We start from the raw sequence: 21,460 nt of genomic DNA, 5'->3' as shown, positions 1-21,460 counted from the left end.
GGACACCCAAACCAATTTAGATAAATGGTTGATGACTTTACCATATCAGGAACAAATTTACACGATTTAGATCCGAAAATAATTTCATTTCCGATTTAGAAAAGTTCATTTTCCAAATTTATCTTTGCGGCTTCGAATGGGGGACCTCCTCATTAAGCATCTACAGTGTTTGCGCTGGTTTGCCACCGAGATTAATCAGCTATAGACAAAACAAAGAACGGACTGAATAGACAAATTTGGCAATTGTTTTTACACTTTCGTTAGAAACAGATGTGACTTGGAAAAATAATGACTTAATAGGCATATATATTATTAATGATGTTGTTATGAGATCTAGCAAAAAATTGTTTACTGATTTAACGATTGTCGTTAAAAGGAAACTGGTTAAAGTTATTGTTTATTCAATGATGAGTAAGTGTTTTTATGTCCTTAAAGTTCATGAATGTTTAAAATGTATCTTTGGTTTTTTGGACATTTTTTTTATGTATTGAAACTAAATTTTATTTTACTATTGGTTTTAGAACTTATTGACGAATGGCATAGTACCTGATGGAGGACGTTTATCAGATATTTTTTCCATGGTATCAGGAAATTGAGTATTACATATTTACTCAAATACCTAGTGTTGAGTCCCAAAAAATGTAAAATTTGGAAAAAAATTCTGAAAATGAAAAAATTCTGAAGAATATTTTAATATCCGGAAAAAATTTTTTTTTTTCATTACAAATATCTATAAAGTATTCAAATCCTACAATCTATTTAAGAGTTTTATGCTACACAGTCTTTGTCATGTTAATATATAAGTAATCCACATAAAATTGAAAGTATTTTAAGATTGCTTGGGCGTTGACCAGTTCTCCAAACTTCATTATGAATATGAACTTATGTTGTCGAATAACGATGATGGATCACTTTGTAGAGACTATCTGCCATTTCAATTTTAATACCAATTCATCATCGTCATTTCAACCGAAAGGCGTCCACCGCTGGACATAGATCTTCCCCCAAAGATCATAAGTTAAAATAACGAAATTGTTTCTTAACCGTGGAGACAACATTTTGATGCATAGCGGTTGTACAGTCAAGAGCATATGAACTTCGATACTTTACACTTTGGACCGTTCTTATTGTAAGCGTCATAGAGTTCAATTTAAATCATGAGTGTCGAGCATGAAGTGCTCATGACCCTGTACAAGTATAGATAAATTTTGATGCCAATCTACGTGGTTCTATAGTGAAACAAAAACTTTATGCTAAAGGTTTGCTATAGAGCTTCTGCGTACTTGGATGACAAAAATCCATGGTAGTGTAGTGACCCATTTAGTTGTAGCAGCTCCATTTCTCTGTTATTTTGAGTTTATGTAAATGGTAAATGTCTAATTACAAACGGCAACCCCTAGAGTTTCTTTCTCATTCTTAGAAAATTGTCAACCTGGACGTGCTCTTGGCTGTAGTCAAGTAATTATTAAACCATTTTGAATTAAATTTAAATTGTATTTATCTTTCAATTGAAAATATAATAATTGTTAATTATGAATCATACAATGTTAGACCTTCGAAAATAATATTCCATGCCCCAAGTGGGTTGGTAATACTGTGTTATGTTCAGAGCTGTTTGGTTGTGGATGTTTTGTATTTCAATTATTATCTAAAAATGTATTTTGTAATTATTATTATAAATACTTTCGTGGTGTGAATTTGTCACAAGAATAATATAACCGAACCAGACCTAACTATAGTCATATTACCACTATTTCGTTTAACTACGGCAAACTATTATTTTATGGGGAACTGGATAAACTGTTTTTACTATAAGATTCCGGAGCAATATTAAAATTATCATTTCCTAAGTCTAAAAAAGTATTTTGATTGAAAAGTCATAAGAAATACGACATGGGTTTAGATTCCACACAAATTTGATTCAAAGCATTTAAGTTTATTTGAAAAGTGCAATCTCTAGAGTTTCTTGCTCGTTCTTTTCAGGGATGTCATCACAGTGTTTCAAGTGTAAATTTATTTAGCCTATGGAATAAATGATCACCATTTTGGTCGAATAGGTCACCATGTGAATGTTATCAAAATCGAGGAAGCTGTTAAATGATAATTGTAAAAAGAAACCGGTCTAAATGATGTTTGGAATTCATTAGTTTATGACGTCAGTGGCTCTAACCTTTTCTGTGAATAGTGGTTGTGTTAGTTGCTGTTGCTAGAATTGTCTCGATGGGAAATTCTATTTTAATCATATTAATTAACTTGTGTTATGTTATTTTCCTGGTTTTTATGTACTGTGTTTTTTAATTAAAATCTTGCATGCATTTAAATGCACATTTATATTGTTGTTTGATCGTTGATTTGATTATTTGAGGACGCGAGGATCACCAATACAAGACGTGCGCATGTTGGTAAGCGACACACCTGACCATAGCTTTCCTGTGCCACTCGGAGCTTTAAATCGCAAAGGTCCAATAAAAAAGAAAAAGAAAAGTCCGGTAAATTCACCCTTCAAAACCGGAACGAGGTAATGCTCACATTATTGTTTGGCCGCAGAAATGAGTAACGTAGCAGTACTTCCCTGGACGAATTCTTTTACAAGGAGCGCTACTGCTACTTCTTTCACCCTTAACTAGAGGTATTCACTTAATGCATATAATTTAGAAGTCAACGTCATAGGGATTCGAATTCTTTACCTTTCAATTGAAATGCCATTGAGCCAGCTCAGTCGAGGTGCAGCCTTTGCCGCGCAAGAGTAAAATCTACATTTATTTGTATTGTCGGTTTTTTAGATTTCGTACACGCCGGCCTCGTACACTCACACTAATGTATTAACATTAATATACACTAGCTTTTTGCTGTAGATGCACCGTCCACTTAGGCAAGATAAGACAAATTCAATTCAAAATAATTGACAGCACGTATTTTTTATACTAATTTAACACAAAAAAACACAAGGAACAAAAATTATATATATCTAGTGTAGTTAGACAATTGAGGTTTTTTTTTTCAAATGTTGTAGCACTCCTTGGACAGCATCAACGCCTCCCAATTGTTTCCGAAGCACCTACCGCCCCTCTAGTACTCTTCAACGCCCACTGAGGGGCGGTACGGACCACTTTGGGAAACTATGCTCTAGGCGATTGCTGAAAATTACCTGCACTGAGCTATGGCCTGTTTGGCTTTCTTTTTTTGTTACTTAATATTTGTGTGTGCTTGTGGAAAGTTCATAAACGTTTTCAATCTGTCTGTCTACCTTTGTCCTGCCTTTTTGAGACTCTACGAAGTTTTCCTTTCGCGTTCGACGTGGCCAAGCCTGGGCCACAATGGTATTTTTTTATACATGGCAGGCAGATGACTCCACTCCACCCGATATTAATTGGAAAGTGGAATCCAAACATGAAGATACCTAGTGCAGTCTTGTTAATACAATCACTGTCCTAGCCACCTCTACCGTGCATGCCTACAAGATGCCTCTTCACGCCTCGTTTGAAGGACCCCATATCGTAAAAAGGAGGGAATACGTACGCTGGAAGGGAGGTCCATTTGTCGCCTGTGCGACAGAGAAAGGTGCCACCAAACAAAAGTATAGTATAAGCCATCCGATACGATAATAAGAATTGAGATGGAACTGCTCTCCCATTGATGTACCACAGCTGTTCAATTAATTAATAAAATTAATGTCATTACAAAGTAATTAACTTAATCGCTCAACAGCAGCACGTGACTTAATGGTCAGGGCTGAGCTAAATACTTGCTGTGTTAATTGAAATATAAATTACGAAATGAAATTCTTACATGTATTTAAAATACGTAGTACTTTCATGAGGTGTCTTGATAATACCAATTACAAAATAGATTGCCGTGTCAAATATCAATTACAAAATACATTTTAATTTGTAATTGAATTACATATTACAATTACTAGCAATTGAAATACTGCCCAGCCTTGCATATGGTACATTCGATACAATACAATATATTTTAATTCTCTCAATAAGGTATAGTTATAGCGTATGAATACTCTATCCTAACTATCAGCTCCATCAGCTACGTTCAAGGCTCACCTCTTCAGCTTCCTCCACTCGCATGTGCCTTCTCATAAACACTGTTTGTTCAAGGCACTGGTTTGTGACTTAGCCTTTTTTAAGGACATTTTCAATCTGGTTCTTACGTCGGGTGATCTTTCCACACGTTTTCAGCGTAGTTGTTAAATATACTTACATTTATACCATTACGTTTGTCTCCCACTGGTGTAGGCTGAAACTGGACCTTATTCGCATCAGTCTTTTGATACACGTTTGTGTCTTCTTGTTACTTTTAAGCGTTTTTGAGGACATCTTCAGTCTGGCTGATATAGGTATGCATGCCGAGATCACCTTCCCCGCGTTTCTATGTTGGTTGTCAAATATAATTACGTACCTTTTTATTTATGATACGAAACACGAACAAGTCGTGCGCTTGGTGGTAAGCGACACGCCTGTCTATAGCAGTAGCAGTGCCTTTCAGAGTTTTAAATCATGAAGATCTCTGAGGCATGCGCAACCCTGAGACATAAGTTGACAAGTCCCTGTAACAAACTGAAAAGCAGTAATGCTCACATTAACTTCTTGGAGACAGAAATAGTTAGTGGCAGTACTTCCCTGAACGAATTTGTTCACGACGAGCTGTACTGCTATTAATAGAACATACATACATATCTTTGCGTCTGTCATTTTTATTATATAAATATTCAAGTATATTATCGTGTAATTATTAAATAATATTTCGCGATAAAAAATAAAATATATTTTTTGACTTTTTATTTATTTAGGGGCTTTGATCGTTATTGAACATATTAGCCCCAGTAGAAAAATGGGGCCTCAAGAAAACACTTAACATAATCCAGACAGATATATCAAAATACTACCTAGATGTATACAAAATCTCCGCGGCACTACATATTGACTCCTACAAAACAGATTGAAACCACCCAACATTAAATGTATGGAAACTAGGCTGTGCAAATAACCGCGCCCTCGCAGGTTCCGTCTAAACACACTCCGTGAGCAAATGTGATAACCTACATCCTCAGGAGTCCCACACACTTCGCAATTCCGTGAGTTCACCCTCCGCATCAAATACAAAAATTTGTATAATGGAACGTGTCCGGATCGAACCCTAACCGCGCTGACAATTTGACCCCTGCTTAACTTAACGTGATCAAACCAAGGGGCACTTACATAATAAAAATTGCCTCGGAAATAACTGTCTTACCAATTGTGTCGGCAGAAATTGGACCTCACGTGCTTCAATTTTCTTACACGTTTACTTATAGTTGTTTCTTTTGATCTTTTTTAAGGGCATCCTTAATGTTGTTGTCATATGTATGCCGAGGTCGTCCGTTCTCCGCGTTTCCGCGTAATTTTACTGAACTTATTTAATCCAAAGTAATAATATAAATGCGGTAACTCTGTCTGTTATCATTCCTAAATCGCTGAACCGATTTTGATGAATTTTAATATGGAGGTAGATGGGACCTAGGAAAAGGACAAAGGCTACTTTTTGTCACAAAAATAAATCTTAAACGGGGTGAAATAGGGGATTAGAGTTTATATGGAAAACCAATAAAATTTAACTACCTCCGTGACCGAACGGGCCGTGCTGGACTGCCACGCAAAGATCCCGGGTTTGATTCCCGGGCCGGGAGAAATATTTGTATGGCCTACATTTATTTATCTCTTGATTTTGTGGTTGTCTATTAGTGTGTTCATGGGACCTGCGATACAGGGTTTTCCTAGAGTGTGCGTTAAAAAAAATCTATGAAATTTGTATAGCACAGTAAGCTACTCGAAGTACATATTCTATGCAGACGGAGTCGCGGGCACCAGCTAGTAAATAATATATAATGTTAATTACGTCAATTTGCATTGGTTTATCGTTATATACAAGTGAGTTAGTTAATCCAAGGTTAGACAAGAATTGGTGACAAAATAGTCGTTATTTATGTATTGTAACACCACGTACAAGAAATATTAGTAACTTCGCCTTGCTGCTAGATGGCGTTGGGATTTAAACAGAACGCACTATCGCTATATTAACACTTGTTAACTAAATTACCATTTAAGTTGCAACAGCAAATTGCTTTATGTCGAATCATAGGGCCTATGAGTGGCATTCTAGTTCTTCCACCGTGTGGGATTACGTGGATGAAAGCTCATAGCATCGTCGTTCTTGGTCGTCGGCTGCCGCTTCCACCGGGTGGGACGGTGAGTTCACATCGAGGATGAGCGCGATTACGTCTCCTGTGTCCATCATTCAACTACGTTCATAAAAGCCGTTGCGCATTTGGAGATTCAAGCGTCTTTCTTCACCTTCCTCGCTACGTATACCCATTACACTACTACTGAACAAATACATGTTGTTCAGTAGCAGTAGAGTCCCGTGTGAAAGAGTTCATCGAGGGTAGTATTGCCGCCTTTATCTACTTCTATCTCCAAGCGGTAATATGAGCATTGCTGCGTTCCGGTTTTGAAGGGCAAGGGTGCTAGTGAAATTACAGGCACATGGGACTTGTCAACGTGTGTCCCAGGGTGACTGGCGCAGTGGCGGTGCCTCATCTTTGCGAATTAAAGCTCTGAGTTCGCCTCTTCCCACGACTTGTTCGTCCCTTCACTTGGGTTTATAAGGTATGGATGTTGTGGATATTCCCCGGGTTTGAATGGCGAGCAGCTAGGGAGTGGAATTCCATGCCAGCAGACTTGTTCCCCGAACGCTATAACTTGGACCTTTTCAAGGCGAGGGTAAATAGGCATTATTTAGGTGTGAATGCTACATCCTCGACCTCATCGTCACTTTCCATCAGGTGAGATGGAGGTCAAATGCGCACTTATTTTTTATAAAAATATAATAATTAATTTAAAAAAAAATTTTATTAATGTCAAAACTGACAATCAAGATTCTAATTTAATTCTACCGTGTCAACCCAATCTTACATTTTACTAGCTTTGTACATTAGCAATTCTATCCAAGAATTAAAATTGCGTTTTGCAATATATTAAAAATTGATTTATTTGCATAAGTAGATAAAGATTATCCTTGTAATGCAATTATAAAACATTGTACTGTGACTTGCAGTGTTTGGTTTAACGCGATAATGCCACTTGTGATAACACTGTTTCAAAGTTCAATATTTCAAGTATGACTGTACTAAATGACTGATACAGGATTGGTTCCGGGGTTGCGCACGTCCTGGAAGGTACGTCAGCTACCACTTATCGCAACTTTAATATGACAGTGGCCCCATTAAAATTATATATATAAATTATGCAACGATTGCACAAAATACTATTAAAATTATACGACGACACCCTGAACTTTTTCGTGTAGTTACAGTAGCATGACGTCCTTACAAACTACGCCAAACAAATTGTAAAACGTCACTGTCTGAGAAGAGTATAATCGCAATGGCACCAAAAATCGACAACAAATTGCCATTACAGTTAAGGCGGAATGAAAATTTCGCAGAATTTAAACGCACATTAATTTTATTTATTATTGAGACGAACGTAACTGTATGACATTGATTTATTTATATTGATTGTTATTTTAATGAAAATACTTTTGTTTTAATGTCCTAAGTGGTTACCTAATCAGAAGTCCGAAATGACATTTTCCAGAAGCGTTAATGATTGCTCGAAATTTCATAACCTCGAAAGTAATTTTGTGAGGAAAATGTTTTTTCTTTTATACCTAACTTAACCTAACGTGTCTTTGTGATAAACATTTAACATATCCTGAAAGAACAACTGTTCCCTTATAACTCGGTTTTCGGTGTAATGAAAATTCTAACAAACGTTATTTCGGACAAAAAAAATTTCGACTTGTGATAGGTGACTATCCTAAGTGTTTTAGATTTTAAGACTGTGTGATTGTTAATCATTATTATTATTGTTATTTTTATTATTATTATTTGGACAAGTATAATTAATAATAATAATATAATTCGTATGCCTTGATGGTACGTCATGGCGATTATAATAAATGTTAACATCTTTATTGTACCCATGATGACGAATAAAATGATTTGATTTGAAAATTGCATACAAACTTTTTCTACGAGTAAATAAAATAAGCAAATGCAACCAATTTATTGTTATTTTTTTAATGTTTCCACCTTAGAATAATAACGCATAGAATGATAGTTTCATATCAAACGAACTGTCACAAGTGAGGCAAAAATCAAATTCATGTAGGCTAGTTTTAGTAGTAGGTTAATTTTCGGTTTTAGTGAATATTTATATAAAAATACAAGTTGAAACGCGTTACTTCCTTGAGGAATGTGATGTTAGTATCTATTTTATGTTTGTCTGACGTATTTGTACACTCATTTACCGCACGTTTCGTCATTTTTAGCTAAAATTCTTGATCTGTTCGCGGTGCAAGTTGACCTTGAGCACTGAAGGCCCGCCCGCTCGTGTAGGCCCTTTTGGCGCGCTTCAATTTGCCTTACTTAGCGTGTGCGGACTAGGTTTCTATGCGTAATTATTCTAAGGTTTCCACCCATTTATTTGGGTTGGCGAAGGTTCCACCATACAACCTCTTCACATATTTAGACGAAAACCAAACAAACGTTACACAACAAAAAAAAAAAACCAAAGAGATAGAATGGAAGTGGCCAAATATTTTTTTTTAAATAAAGGGTTATGGCCCGGTTGCAAGAATTTAACTAATTACGAGGCAGTAGAGCGTTTGAGTACCGTCATAGTTGATATTTTAATTCGCAAAAATACGACGTTCTTTTTTGAAACTCGTTAAACTGAGGTACCCTCTTTTCAACAAAAACAGAATCATCAAAATCTGTTATCGCGTAACATACATAGATACAAAAAAATGAAGTCGAATTGAGAACCTCCTCCTTTTTTGGAGGTCGGTTAAAAAGTGACATTATGACGACTAGTTAATAATATTATGCGAGTGTCGCTAGTGATGCTAATTACCATGGTAATGGTTTTGACCCTGGAGTTGACTGTGACCATGGGACCTGCAAAGGGCCGGAAACGTTGAAAAAACAAACATACGAGATTTAAATTTAATTTCCAATGTGTAAATGATAACTGTATGTAATCACAATAATTATTTTATACTAAAAATGTTTTTCGAAGCATAGCGATTAAATTATTTTCTTTTTTGTTTCAGAAAAATGGACGAGCAACAAGAACAGAACATTAAAACCTAAAAAACAATAATAGAAAAGAACCTGTTATTTTAACAATCTGTGATTTTAAAATACGTATAATTGATCTCTTATTTTAAGTTTTAATAGTGTTCAGAAACAGAACTAAATACTAGCACCTTGAATTGACATTAAAAATAGTAAAAGAGATTTATAGCAGCTTAACAAGGTCGTATAAAGTTATACGTCAAACAAACTAAAGTGAAATTTATCCTATATGAATTATAAATAGAACTTATAAGCGTAAATGTTATTATGAAACACATATGATATTTTTGTCGTTCTTGAATTGGACTATAATAGATATAAAAGCGTAAATGTCATATAGAAGGTGACAGAAGGTTCTATAAAAAATCAAGATGCCGGCGATTTTAACGAAGATTCGAGAGCAGGCGTCGAGGGTGCAGCTTCAGCCCTCGTTGGCTTTGGGAGTGGGAGTTGGAGTGGCACTGGCCGCGTGCGCAGTTTATGGCACGAGAGAAAAGAAACAGGCTCCGCCGTGTAACAACAACAATAATTATAAGGTGAGTTTTCTTTTGTTATTGGATCATATGTACTGCCACGTCTATCCAAAACAGTTGCAGAGCTTTAAATGGCAAAGAACTGAGGGGAGGAATAGATTCATCTGTATCTTTTTTTGACGGCCTCGCAATATTTCTACAGAAGTAGGTAGGCACGTTACAAGCAAGGAAAACAGTTTGCCGGCTTCGTTACGAGCTCCTGTCAAGAGCTCCCGTCACTGAATTGAGGTGCACGGATAAACCCATAGAACAATAAATACAGTAGAAGCACAGAAGGTTTAAGTTTGCGTGGTACGTGTGCCAACAGTTCGCGGAGTTCAGCAGACTCGAGCGCAGTCTGCCATTTTCGCTTTATAATATAATAATAACACACACACTCAACATAGCCCCGCACTAGGGAAAAACCCTGTGTCGCGGGTGCCATGGACACACATATAGACAACCACAAATTACACCCAAACTCACGAGAGAAACAAATGTAGGTCATACAAATATTTCTCCCGGCCCGGGAATCGAACCTGGGACCTCTGCGTGGCAGTCCGGCATGGTAACCGTTCGGCCACAGAGGCAGTTGCAGTTGCAGAGCTTTATTTATTGAAACCTCGAAAATTACTTCGGAGTGCAAAAATGATGGTTGCACTTGTAATATGATTTTTGCTGGTGTTTCGTGTCATCATTAAGTCTTATTTTAGAACAGCTGAAGTTAGTCAAATATTATTTAACTGCCTCTGTGGCCGAACGGTTACCATGTCGGACTGCCACGCATATTTGTATGGCCTACATTTATTTCTCTCATGAGTTTGGGTGTAATTTGTGGTTGTCTATGTGTGTGTCAGGGTTTCCCTTGCGGGGATATGTAGAGTGAGTGCGTTATTATTGTTATATAAATAAAAATATGTTTTTTCATAAAATAAGAAAATGCAATGTTTTACTAAAATAAATATGGTCCAAATACTTAACAATTTAAAAATAATTTCTGACTTCAGGTTTTGATTTAAATGAATTATCATACAAAGATGAGATTATGGATACGAATTTGCATTAGTTTAGAAATAGCCATATGACGTCGTTTACGATGAGCGTGCGACCTATTTATATTCATAATTTGACGAAATATTGTTTAATACAATTATGGATATATTATTCACATAGTTTTAGAGCTAGGTGAGTCTGTCCATATCTGAACATAGGTGTTGCACTGAATTAAAACTATTTTTTTTTATCTAAATCTTCGTTGACGGAGAAATCGATAAGTGTATCCTATTTATGTTATTAAATTCATATCCATTTTACACGATTCCGTAACGTTGTATCGTTCTATTAATAGCAGTAAAATTCCTTGTGAAAGAGTTCGTCCAGGAAAGCACTGCCACCAAACGGTAAGGATGTGGTGAAATTACCGGCATGGGACTTATCAATTTATGTCTCAGGATGACGGACGCAGTGGCAATGTAACTCAGATCTTTGCGATTTAAAGCTCTGAGTGGCACTGTAACCACGATTTTTCGCCATTTCGGCTATATTGAGACATTTAGGCTATGTTTGAAATAGGAAAAGGCGATTTGAGACAACTTAAAATGTTTGGGGAATTACAAATTTTATTGGGAATTTTGTGGGGAATGGAGTTGTAAAGGTTAGGGGTTAGGGTCCGGGGTGCGGCCTCTTTTACCACCGAGCGCACGACTTGTTCGTGCCGTCCACCGGGTATCGTAAAAAAAATTTTAGCGAGTTATTACATTTATTAAATTTATTAACTCTTATTATTACATGGATGTGATAAAGTTTTTTATAACCGATTTAATACGATTCCGTATTCATAAGTGGAGTGACGTCACTTTTCTAGTTTTTGTTAATCCTTTCTATATCTCAGTCTAAGTGGATCTAATTGATTTTAATGTCATTAATATGATGTGCAATACAAACATCGCATACTAAGAAAAAAATCCTTCGTGTCTCCAAACCGTGCCAGGCGCTATGTTAACTAAGCCACGGCACGTACTAGCGATTATATTTCCGCATTTTCCTATGTGCTTGTTGGAGATATTGGGTTGGTTTTTAACGACTTTTTTGCCGTAGCTGTCTCTGAGATCTGTGAGAAATCTATTTCTTCACTCAGCCATCTACTTTTTTTAATAATTTAAGTTTATTGAATATCACGATGTTTGACCACCATGATAGTCAGTTATTTTTGTAAAATTACTCCACTATTTGTTATAATCATTTATACAAAGATCGAACACTAAAGCGTGAAACACACATGGGGCGGTTGCGGGCCGGGCGCGAGTCGGGCGAGCGTCGGGTACGGGTCGGGTCGTCACCGCGGCGAGTCTAATTCCGTGTATTTGTATGGACAACAACACACCAAACGCGGGCACGTGTGTTTCACGCTTAAGAAAAAATTCCTTCGATCCGTCCTTGGATCCATCGTGACATTGAACAGACTTTAAAAAATCTACTTTAATTAAAATGATATTTTTTATCAACTCAAAAAAGGCGACAAGTTGTTAATTTATCTAACAAAAGATTGGTTGACATCAACAATATCCTTACATATTTTTTCCTTAAGATTTAAGGTTGTTTACGTAACCCCGTTATTAATTAGCACGTGTATCTTTTAGCATACACGTGCTAATTAATAATTGTAATTTGTGAATGGATCTCTATTGATCGAGAAGTAGCTGTTTGTAGAAATTTATTTAATATTAGTGTGCTGTTGTTTTTGCGCGTGGGAAGGAGGAAATATTTACGGATGCCATGAGAGGTCATGATCAGACTCTACTTGTCCTATTCGTATACCTTCTTGTACTAAGCTTATAACATAAATTTAGTTTTATTTAATAAATTGTTAAATGAAAACGTAAGTAGCAGTAGAGCTCCTTGTGAAAGAGTTCGTCCGGGGAAGTGCTGCCACCTCACCTATTTCTGCCGCCAAGCAACAATATTAGCATTGCTGCGTTCCGGTTTTGAAGGGTAAGGGTGCTGGTGAAATTACAGGCACATGGGACTTCTCAACTCATGTCTTAGGATGATGGGCGCAGTGTTATGGACATGCGTGACGCTTACCACCTGGCGCACGACTTGCTCGTCCCGTGTCACTTAGTACCTTAAAAAAAGGAAATTTGGAAACGAGATTAGAATGGTGGAGATAGAGGAAAATAAGGAAGCGAATGCGACGAGATGTGAGGAATAAATAAACAATTAGTATAAAATATAAGCCGTATATATAGAGCCGTAAAGTTCACGGTTTTAAAAGCGTTTGGCCAATAATTTTCCACGTGTAGTTTGTGGGTCAAGTACCTACATACAGAAATCTTATCACGCCCTGCCCGTCCTGTGTAATGACGCTCTTAGAATGCTGTTGGGATTGTCGCGCTACTGTAGCGCATCGAGAATGCTGGTTGAGGTGCGAGTGGATGGCTTCTGCGCCATATTGCGGAAGCGGGTAGCGTATCCGTGGTGCGGTGCGAGACAGCGCCAACGGCCTCCTTCAGACGGTGGCCGAAAAGGATGAATATGGGCCAATACTAGTGATGCAACAAACCTCTGCTTCTGTTTCCGCAACTGCGGAATTTTCGCACGCGTGTCCTCATCTGTTTCCGTTTCTGCTTCCGCAACGTTAATAACGGAACTTTAATCGGAAGTTCAGGTGCTTCAAGATGAGGCGCGTGCGCGTATTGCTTGGCGGTGGGGCGCGTTGGTCATGGCGGCGGATAAGTGCCATTATGAAACCAAACACAAGCCCTGTTTAGAACTATTTCGTTGAGTCCTCTTGTCTATGGGTAGCTGTACAAGTGTGTTAGAACTGCTCTTTTTCTAGATCGAAATGTAGTTTACTGTTTGTGAATTGTACAAATATGGTTTATAAGGGTTACTTAACTAGCACAATATGAATATTTGTCCTAAATAAATTAAATTATTATAAATATAGAAGAAAATTAATGCATATAAAATGTGACGATCATGTTATCCTTTGATATTATAGTATATCCTGTTCCATTTGTTTTGTCTGGTCCGACTTCCCTGAGAAAAACGAGCAAGAAACTCTAGGGATTGCTCTTTTCAAATAAACTTAAATACTATGGAAAACACATTGAATCTTAATTGTCTGGAATCTAGACTCATGTTGTCTTTCCATACATCTTTATCTAACACATAGTCCCAATTTTTGCAGTGCCACTCAGAGCTTTAAATCGCATCCATCGCCCTGAGACATATGTAGACAAGTCCCATGGGCCTATAATTTCACCAGCACCCTAAAAACCGGTAAAAAGTACTTCCCTGGACGAACTCTAAAATCTAAAATAATAAAGGTCTGTTTACATCGGTTTGCAGGTAGAAAAAAATGGAAAGCTCCACAGAGCAGTGGACGCGTCGAACGGCGCGTGCGGAGGCCGGTGCGGCGCCGACCAGTGTGCACTCTGCCGGGGGGACGCTGACACTGACAACAAGCAACACATCGTGAGTGTCTTTTGTTTACTCTATGACCACCTCATTGGCATTAACTGTAGTCGGATTTTTTTATAATAGTAAAAACTAATATTCCACACTCAGATTTGTAATCTGAGATTCCACATAAATAATATAAATATTGGACAACATCACCCGGCGCATGACTTGTTGATCAGAATCGGTTCACAAATTGAGAACCTCCTTCTTTTTGAAGTCAGTTTAAAAAAGCATAATTGCTGGGCAAAGGCCTTTCCTCTCGACTTCTACAGCTGCCAGTTTGGCGCAGTGTGGCCAGTCTCTTATATAAACGTCTAAGTCACCCCAACATCTCTTATTTAGTTCGCTTCGTCGTTGCTGGCCGTTCTCCGACATCCACCAAGTGACCCCATCTCTGTACAAACATATACATTCATTTTTATTTAAATAGATTACCAAATGTTCTATATTAGTGAATGGAACGGAAAACTTTTTATTTAAATGTTATACCTAATTAATTACAGCCACTGTATGTGTAAAATAATAAGTAAATGTTAGACAACATTTTTGTTTTATATTACTAAGTGAGTGGTAAGTGACACGCCTACCCATTTGCAGTGTCACTCAGAGCTTTAAATTGCAAAGATCTTAGGGGAACTGTCAGTTGAAAAGTCCCATGTGCCTATAGTTTCATCACCACCTTTAACCCTTCAAAACCGGAGCGCTAATAGTTACATTAGTGCTTGGCGGCAGAAAGAGGTAAGGTGGCAGTGCTTCCTTGGACGAACTCTTCCACAAAGTGCTCTACTGCTATTAAACTTGTATAGAACCTATGTTTTCACAAATAAATTAATTATGAATGACTAGACTTGTCAACTTTTGTCACACTGAGACGTAACTGCTCATTGGCAGAGCCCCTCAAATCTTTGCGATTTAAAGCACTGAGTGGCACTGTAACTGTCGTGGACAGGCGTGTCGCTTACCAGCAGGCGCACGACTTGTTCGTCCCGTCACATGGTATCATAAAAAAAAATAAAGGCCCAGGTTCACACAGTGTATTGGGATTTAATTAATTCCTAATTCAAGCCTCCTCTGGGATCACTTTCATTGTCAATTTCACTATCTTTCACCACCTATATCGGCTGTAGATATGTGTTTTAATAACAGCAGAGCTCCATGTGATAGAGTTCGTCCAGGGAAGCACTGCCAACTTACCTTTTTCTGCCGCCAAGCAGTAAGGGTGCTTTGAAATTACAGGCACATGGGACTTGTCAACTTATGTCTCAGGATGTCGGGCCCAGTGGCAGTGCCCCTCAGATATTTTGTGATTTAAAGCTCTGAGTGACACTTAGGGACAGGCGTGACGCTTACCACCAGACACACGACTTTTTCGTTCCGTCACTTAGCAGTATAAAAAAAAATTCTATTGAGTTCCTTTTTAACTGTTTGCAGGAAGATGCAGAAGATCTCCCTACACCCGAGGAACATATTCCTGGGCTCAATCTGGAGTTCCTGAAGCAGCTGCTGTCCCTCGCCAAGATCATGGTGCCCGGAGTGAAGTGCCACGAGGTGGCGCTTCTATCAGCACACACGTTTTGCTTGTTTAGCAGAACTTTATTGTCCATTTATGTTGCTAGTTTGGAGGGGTCCATTGGTACGTATGGGTGTTGTTAACTGTCCACCTGATTTATTGATCAAAACAAGTCTTTCGTAAAACGTGGCGCATGAATTAAGTACTACATCAATCATCATCCGTAAATTAGAAATCAACTTATTCTTACTTAGAGTATGTTATACAGGGTGTAATCGTTAAGTGTGCACGGCCGATTATTCCCTAAACATATGAGATATCAAGAACCTTTAAACTGATATCAAAAGTGCGTTACCTAAAGATTACAACGACATTCTACACTAGTTTTGATAAATGTACTCGTTCTAGGTATACTATGGTATTGTGGTTGTGAGTGTAATCTCGCCAACAAACTGCTTTCGCAGTTTAGTGATAAATTGTAAAGGGTTTTTCAATAAAAACTTTGTTTTGTAAATCAAAATAAAACAATAAATTTAGATAAACTGATTCAAATTTTCATTGTATTAAAAAAGTAAAGTTTGGCAATTATGAATGAGAAATGATATCTGATAAAGGTCCACCACGACCACAGTTATAGATGTCGATTCTTTTATCAAAGTTTTTAATCAGTTTTTGACAAAATGGTGGTTCTATTTCGTTTATTGCTTCACGAATTTTGAGTTTTAAGGCTGCAATCGATTCGATTGGCTCCGTATAGACTCTGTCTTTAACATAACGCCATAAAAGTAATCCAGCCGTGTTAAATCACATGATCGAGCTGGCCACTTAACTGCTGAATTTCGTGAAATTATGCGATCGGAAAATTTGGTTTGCAATGAATTCATTGTTTCGGTGGCTATATGCAGTCTAAACCATTAAATAAAAACAATAAAAATTCTGTTAAAATAAGCAATGTCTGATCCCTATTCTAGTTAATTTTTCTTGTTTCCACAGTAAAACACATAGTCCAAAAGGACTTTCGCCGCTTCGCAGCTCTACTCTTGCAATGGTTCAGCATAGCTGTCCCTGCGACATTCATCAACTCCATGATCCGCTACTTGGAGAGCCGTCTAGCTCTGGCTTTCAGAACCCGTCTGGTGAACCACGCGTACGAGCTATACTTCAAAAACCAGACATACTACAGAGTCGCTAACTTAGATGCTAGGATTGAAAATGCTGATCACAGGTAAATTTTCGATGTGCTTTTGGTCTATAATAATCAGTTCTTTTGCAACTGCACTTTGTTTCAAAATGGCATCCTTTCTCACTAACTGCTGTATCCGCGGAAGAAAAAAAATGCCTTAATCCTTAACTTTGACCAACTTCTGCTGTCCCGATTTTTTTCGTCCCGTATAATGAAATCATCCTTACAAAAAGCTGAGTCTATCAGCATTAAGAAATAGTCAATTTGATTCATTTCATACGCAAAACATTTTATGAAATTTGACCAACTTCTGGTGTCCCGATTTTTTCTTCCCATACAATGAAATGATCCTTACATGCAACTTTATCGAACAGTACTAAAACAATTATGATCAATTTCATTAATTTTTGTAGACAACACTCGGTTTAACAAAAAACTGACTATACCAGAATTGTTTTCACAAAAAAAAAGACTTAATGGTTCCTAAGACAGTTTCCTTGTATCGTCTATGGTTTCGGATTTCCCCATACTGTCCTATTAAAAAAAACACTTTATCATAATGTTAACTGCTATGAAATCTTGATAATGATTGGCCGAAGTATCTAATTTCAAAAAATTTAACAATTCTGGACTGTTAATACAATTTAAACTTGACTCATTTTACCCACTTTTATTATTGCAAGTTACGACGTTTTGGTTTTATATTGAAATTTCATTCAATGCGCTGCCATCTAGCGGCAATAGCTGAAAGATGACAACGATTAACGCATATTAACGTTCGCCGAAAAAAGAAATCGTCCATATTGCAGCGTTATAAGGCTTACTTTCGTTTCTTATGTATAACAAATATTTTATTACAATACATAAAAAATAGAAAATTTATTAAAATGGAATAAGTTATTGTTCATTTCTATTGTATTTATTGTTCTTTGGCTGTATCATTTATGTATAAGTAATAGTCGACCAAAATAATAAATGCATAATGCGAATGAAGCTTCATATTTGACATTACGTTATTTTTTATTACGTAATTGTTTCGGACGGATGTCGGATGGAGAACGAAAGTAGACCTCCTGTTTTGTCACAGCGGGACATTTTTAAGTATTTCGAGGACAGCGGGACATGAAGCTAAAAAGCGGGAAAAACGGGATGTGCGGTCACCTTAATCATACACCCTGTATATTCTCAGTGGGCACCAAGTAGGTTTAACAGTATCTCTGATATAAAATCTTACTAAGTTTTCAAAAACGATGTCAATCTTTTTATATTATGAATATAAATTAGATATTAATAGAACGGCATTGACCCTAGCTACATTAACGTTGGCCCAGAGTTACTAACGATCTTATGATCATTTTATGTTATATGAATAAATAATTAAACAAATTACATATAAGCAAACATGTCAATTAACATGTTGTATCTCTTTACAGACTCACAGAAGACGTATCTGTGTTCACCCAATCCGTGGCCCACCTGTACAGTTCACTTACAAAACCGCTCTTCGACTTGCTGCTCATTGTACTGACCCTCGCCAGCTATTCCAGCAAAATGAAGGGCAACATCTTTATCGGTATGTTGTCAAAGTTCAATATAGGCCGACAATTTTACTGTTTCTTCTTTCAAAGATATGACGCTATAGGCCACGTTGACGGTTATTATTAATGGAGTTATATCGTTAGGCATGTCGCACACACACAATAATACTGCGTGTATGTGAGAGATATTGTTATATCGAACTGTATTCTTGCAGATTTTCAGAAATTCTGATTTCGTTTTCAATATCAGGGGAGACAGGGTTATTTATTGCCTATAATATTGACGTGTGCGGGTGCGCTGCGATATTTTAGTTGAGTAAAAGCTTTGAAAGTTGTGTTTTTCGTGTTTTGTTGTAAATGGAGAACGCAAATAGTATTCTGTCTTTTCTGAAGACGGAGTAAAATGACATTTGCGGGGTTGCGGGATGGTTATCGTATCGATAGTTTTATCGATAGATTGGGACAGAAGTTATAATCTGGCAAAAATGTCTGAATTGTGAATGTTACAAGGTTTTAATGATTATAAATTCTGTTATTACTGTCAAAATAAGGATAATGAATAATAAGAATAGATTTCTTTATCAGTGTATCGAAATTGATTTTTATTCGTATACATTTTAATTTAGGACAGGTGGATTTGATTTATCTTACTTGAATTAAGCTTTAAAATACGTCTCGTCTTTGTATTTTTAATACACATATTAGTTTTAAATGCAGTGTATTGAAACAAATAAAATGAATTAATTCAAATGAAACAAGTTCGGCTAAAGCGTGACCAACAGTCGATAGTCGTTAGAATATTTGTCGACTGAAATCACTAGCCGCTTGCAAGTGGGCAACTGTCATTTTATTCCTTTTTTGAAAAAAGACAAAGTATAGATAACGCTACTCCCGTGGAGAAACTATATCCTAGACGTGCATCTAAAAAATATCCTTTGTAATAGGTCCCGGCCTATCATTCATCGTGATCTGCCTAACGGGCCAGCTGCTGCGGCTGCTGAGTCCTCGGTTCGGAGCCTTGGCTGGTGAAGAGGCGCGGATGAAGGCCAACCTAAGGCACGTCCATGCTAGGCTGATCGCTCATGCTGAGGAGGTCGCCTTCTACGGCGGACATAAGGTGGGTGGGGTTTTGCAGTCAATTTAATTTCTTAAATAAGCATATTAAAGACAATAGAGAACCGAAGAGGAAAGATGTTTGGGCATCAGATACGTCACGACTGTTTTTATAGAAGCATCATAGAAGGGAAGATAGCAGGAAAGAGGCAGAGGTGGTATCTCGACTGTGAACTGGCAACCGGTACCATCGAGTTCTTAGGTTTTCGCGATTGTTACACATAGGAAATGAAACAATTTTTCCGTATTTAAATCGCGTATATTTGTTTTTTCAAACAAACCGACGTTTCGGGCCCTTTACAGGTCCCATGGTCACGGTTGCCTGAGGTGGTACAGACTTCAACCAACCGGTACTATCTAAATTTTGACATCTTTATAGGATGAAGAAAAAATAATTTATATAGCATCTGGTTTATTAAATAAAAATACATAGTGTACATACATACCATGTGTAATAAAAATATTTGAAATCTACGTATTTTTATTTAATAAACCAAATGCTATGTAAATGACGCAAACAATTTTTTGCTTCGCCTGTAAAGTTGTCAAAACTGAGATAGTACCGATTGCCAGTTCACAGTCGAATTCTTCGCTTCTGTTCTGTAGAGTGGGTGCTTAGCGGAGTAAACTTTATCCCGTGCGTACTGCCACTGCCACTGTTTTATACTAGCGGCCTGGGGGCCTATTTTAGGCAGAGTTCCTTCAATTCCTTGCGGATCCAATACAATAAGGTCTTTAAGGCACTGTTGAGGCTCCCGCGATATTACAGCGTTTTAGGCATATTCGCGGACGTGAACGTAGACGATTTTTATGCCATACTACGCAAAAAGACTGCTTCAATAATACGTCGTATACGGGGGAGCGCCAACGGTATCTTTAAGATGATCGCCGATCGCACTGTCACGGTAATTGCCATTCGATATATCGAGCTACACATTCGAAAAAGTTTACCTCGATAGATCGGGTTCCATCGAGTATATAACCAGAAATAGATACGAAATAAGGGTCATCCACCCCTGGCAACTCATCAGGTAAATGGGCCTTAATCACTTTTAAATATCAACTTAAGTTTGCGCTGAAATCACAAATTTAGAAAACTGTGATAGTACAGCGCCAACAACTGACCTGTGTGTACATCTTCGTATATTCCAAAAATATTCTGTATTTATTGTAATATCTCTTACTATTGTGGTGTGGGAAAAACAGCAAAACATTTAATTACAGAACAAACGGAATCACATTTCATCGGTAATTAAATATTAAATATGTAATTTTTCAATTTTCGTCCATTATAGCAAAGCTCAAGTTGAACTGGTCGATTTGAAGTGAAACAATTGACGACACCCGTCAATTGTTTCGAATTCGGGCTGGCCAATCAGACCGCAGTTGTCACAGTAATGATTTGGCAGAATAGTTTTTAAACATATTAAATAACATTTCGTCTCTATTCCTGGTTCTATACTTTAAACTAACCAGCTATGGACTTAATTTGTCTGAAAATAAATTATTTTGTTTTATTTTGTTTATTTAGCATTAATATTAGACATAACTGGTTGATGACTTTACTATCTTAGTCAGCCGTGACCATTGGGATCTGTGAAGGGCCCGAAACGCTGGTTTGTTTGAAAAAAAAAAAACAAATGATTTAGAACCGAAACAATAGTTTCATTTCCAAAAATAAAAATCGATTTTTTTTCTACAGGTGGAACTAGGCCAATTCCAATCCGCCTACAAGGAACTAGTGACTCAGATGACATCTGTCTTTAACAAAAAGCTATGGTACATAATGCTAGAGCAGTTCTTCATGAAGTACGTCTGGTCCGGGACAGGCATGGTCATGCTGGCCTTGCCGATTCTCACTGGCAAACATGGAAATGGTAAGTGTCTTTTTCAGGTCACATTACTGCTTGGAGGCAGAAATAGCTATTCCCTGACGAACTCCTT

At 37.3% G+C, this 21,460-nt stretch overlaps 1 protein-coding gene and 1 long non-coding RNA gene across 2 annotated transcripts in view; both read left to right on the top strand.

Annotated features, from left to right (window-relative positions):
- Window positions 1-9,471, top strand: part of LOC113228204 — a 131,629-nt gene extending 122,158 nt beyond the window's left edge. Inside the window, exon 3 of the long non-coding RNA XR_003310281.1 lies at window positions 9,169-9,471. This is a non-coding gene — a long non-coding RNA (uncharacterized LOC113228204). The remainder of the gene's footprint in view (window positions 1-9,168) is intronic.
- Window positions 9,472-9,564: 93 nt separating this feature from the next.
- The window catches only part of LOC113228130 (ATP-binding cassette sub-family D member 2), a 24,967-nt gene continuing 13,071 nt past the window's right edge, over window positions 9,565-21,460 (top strand). Inside the window, exons 1-7 of the mRNA XM_026461311.1 lie at window positions 9,565-9,729; window positions 14,059-14,184; window positions 15,604-15,805; window positions 16,676-16,907; window positions 18,299-18,438; window positions 19,348-19,520; window positions 21,219-21,393. Of these exons, the coding sequence (XP_026317096.1) occupies window positions 9,565-9,729; window positions 14,059-14,184; window positions 15,604-15,805; window positions 16,676-16,907; window positions 18,299-18,438; window positions 19,348-19,520; window positions 21,219-21,393 (1,213 nt within the window). The remainder of the gene's footprint in view (window positions 9,730-14,058; window positions 14,185-15,603; window positions 15,806-16,675; window positions 16,908-18,298; window positions 18,439-19,347; window positions 19,521-21,218; window positions 21,394-21,460) is intronic.

Source organism: Hyposmocoma kahamanoa, unplaced genomic scaffold, assembly GCF_003589595.1.
Source record: "Hyposmocoma kahamanoa isolate Upper Pololo Valley unplaced genomic scaffold, ASM358959v1 224, whole genome shotgun sequence".
Taxonomy (NCBI): Eukaryota; Metazoa; Arthropoda; class Insecta; order Lepidoptera; family Cosmopterigidae; genus Hyposmocoma; species Hyposmocoma kahamanoa.
Note: the sequence above shows the minus strand (reverse complement) of the source record. Positions and strands in the feature narration are given on the sequence as shown.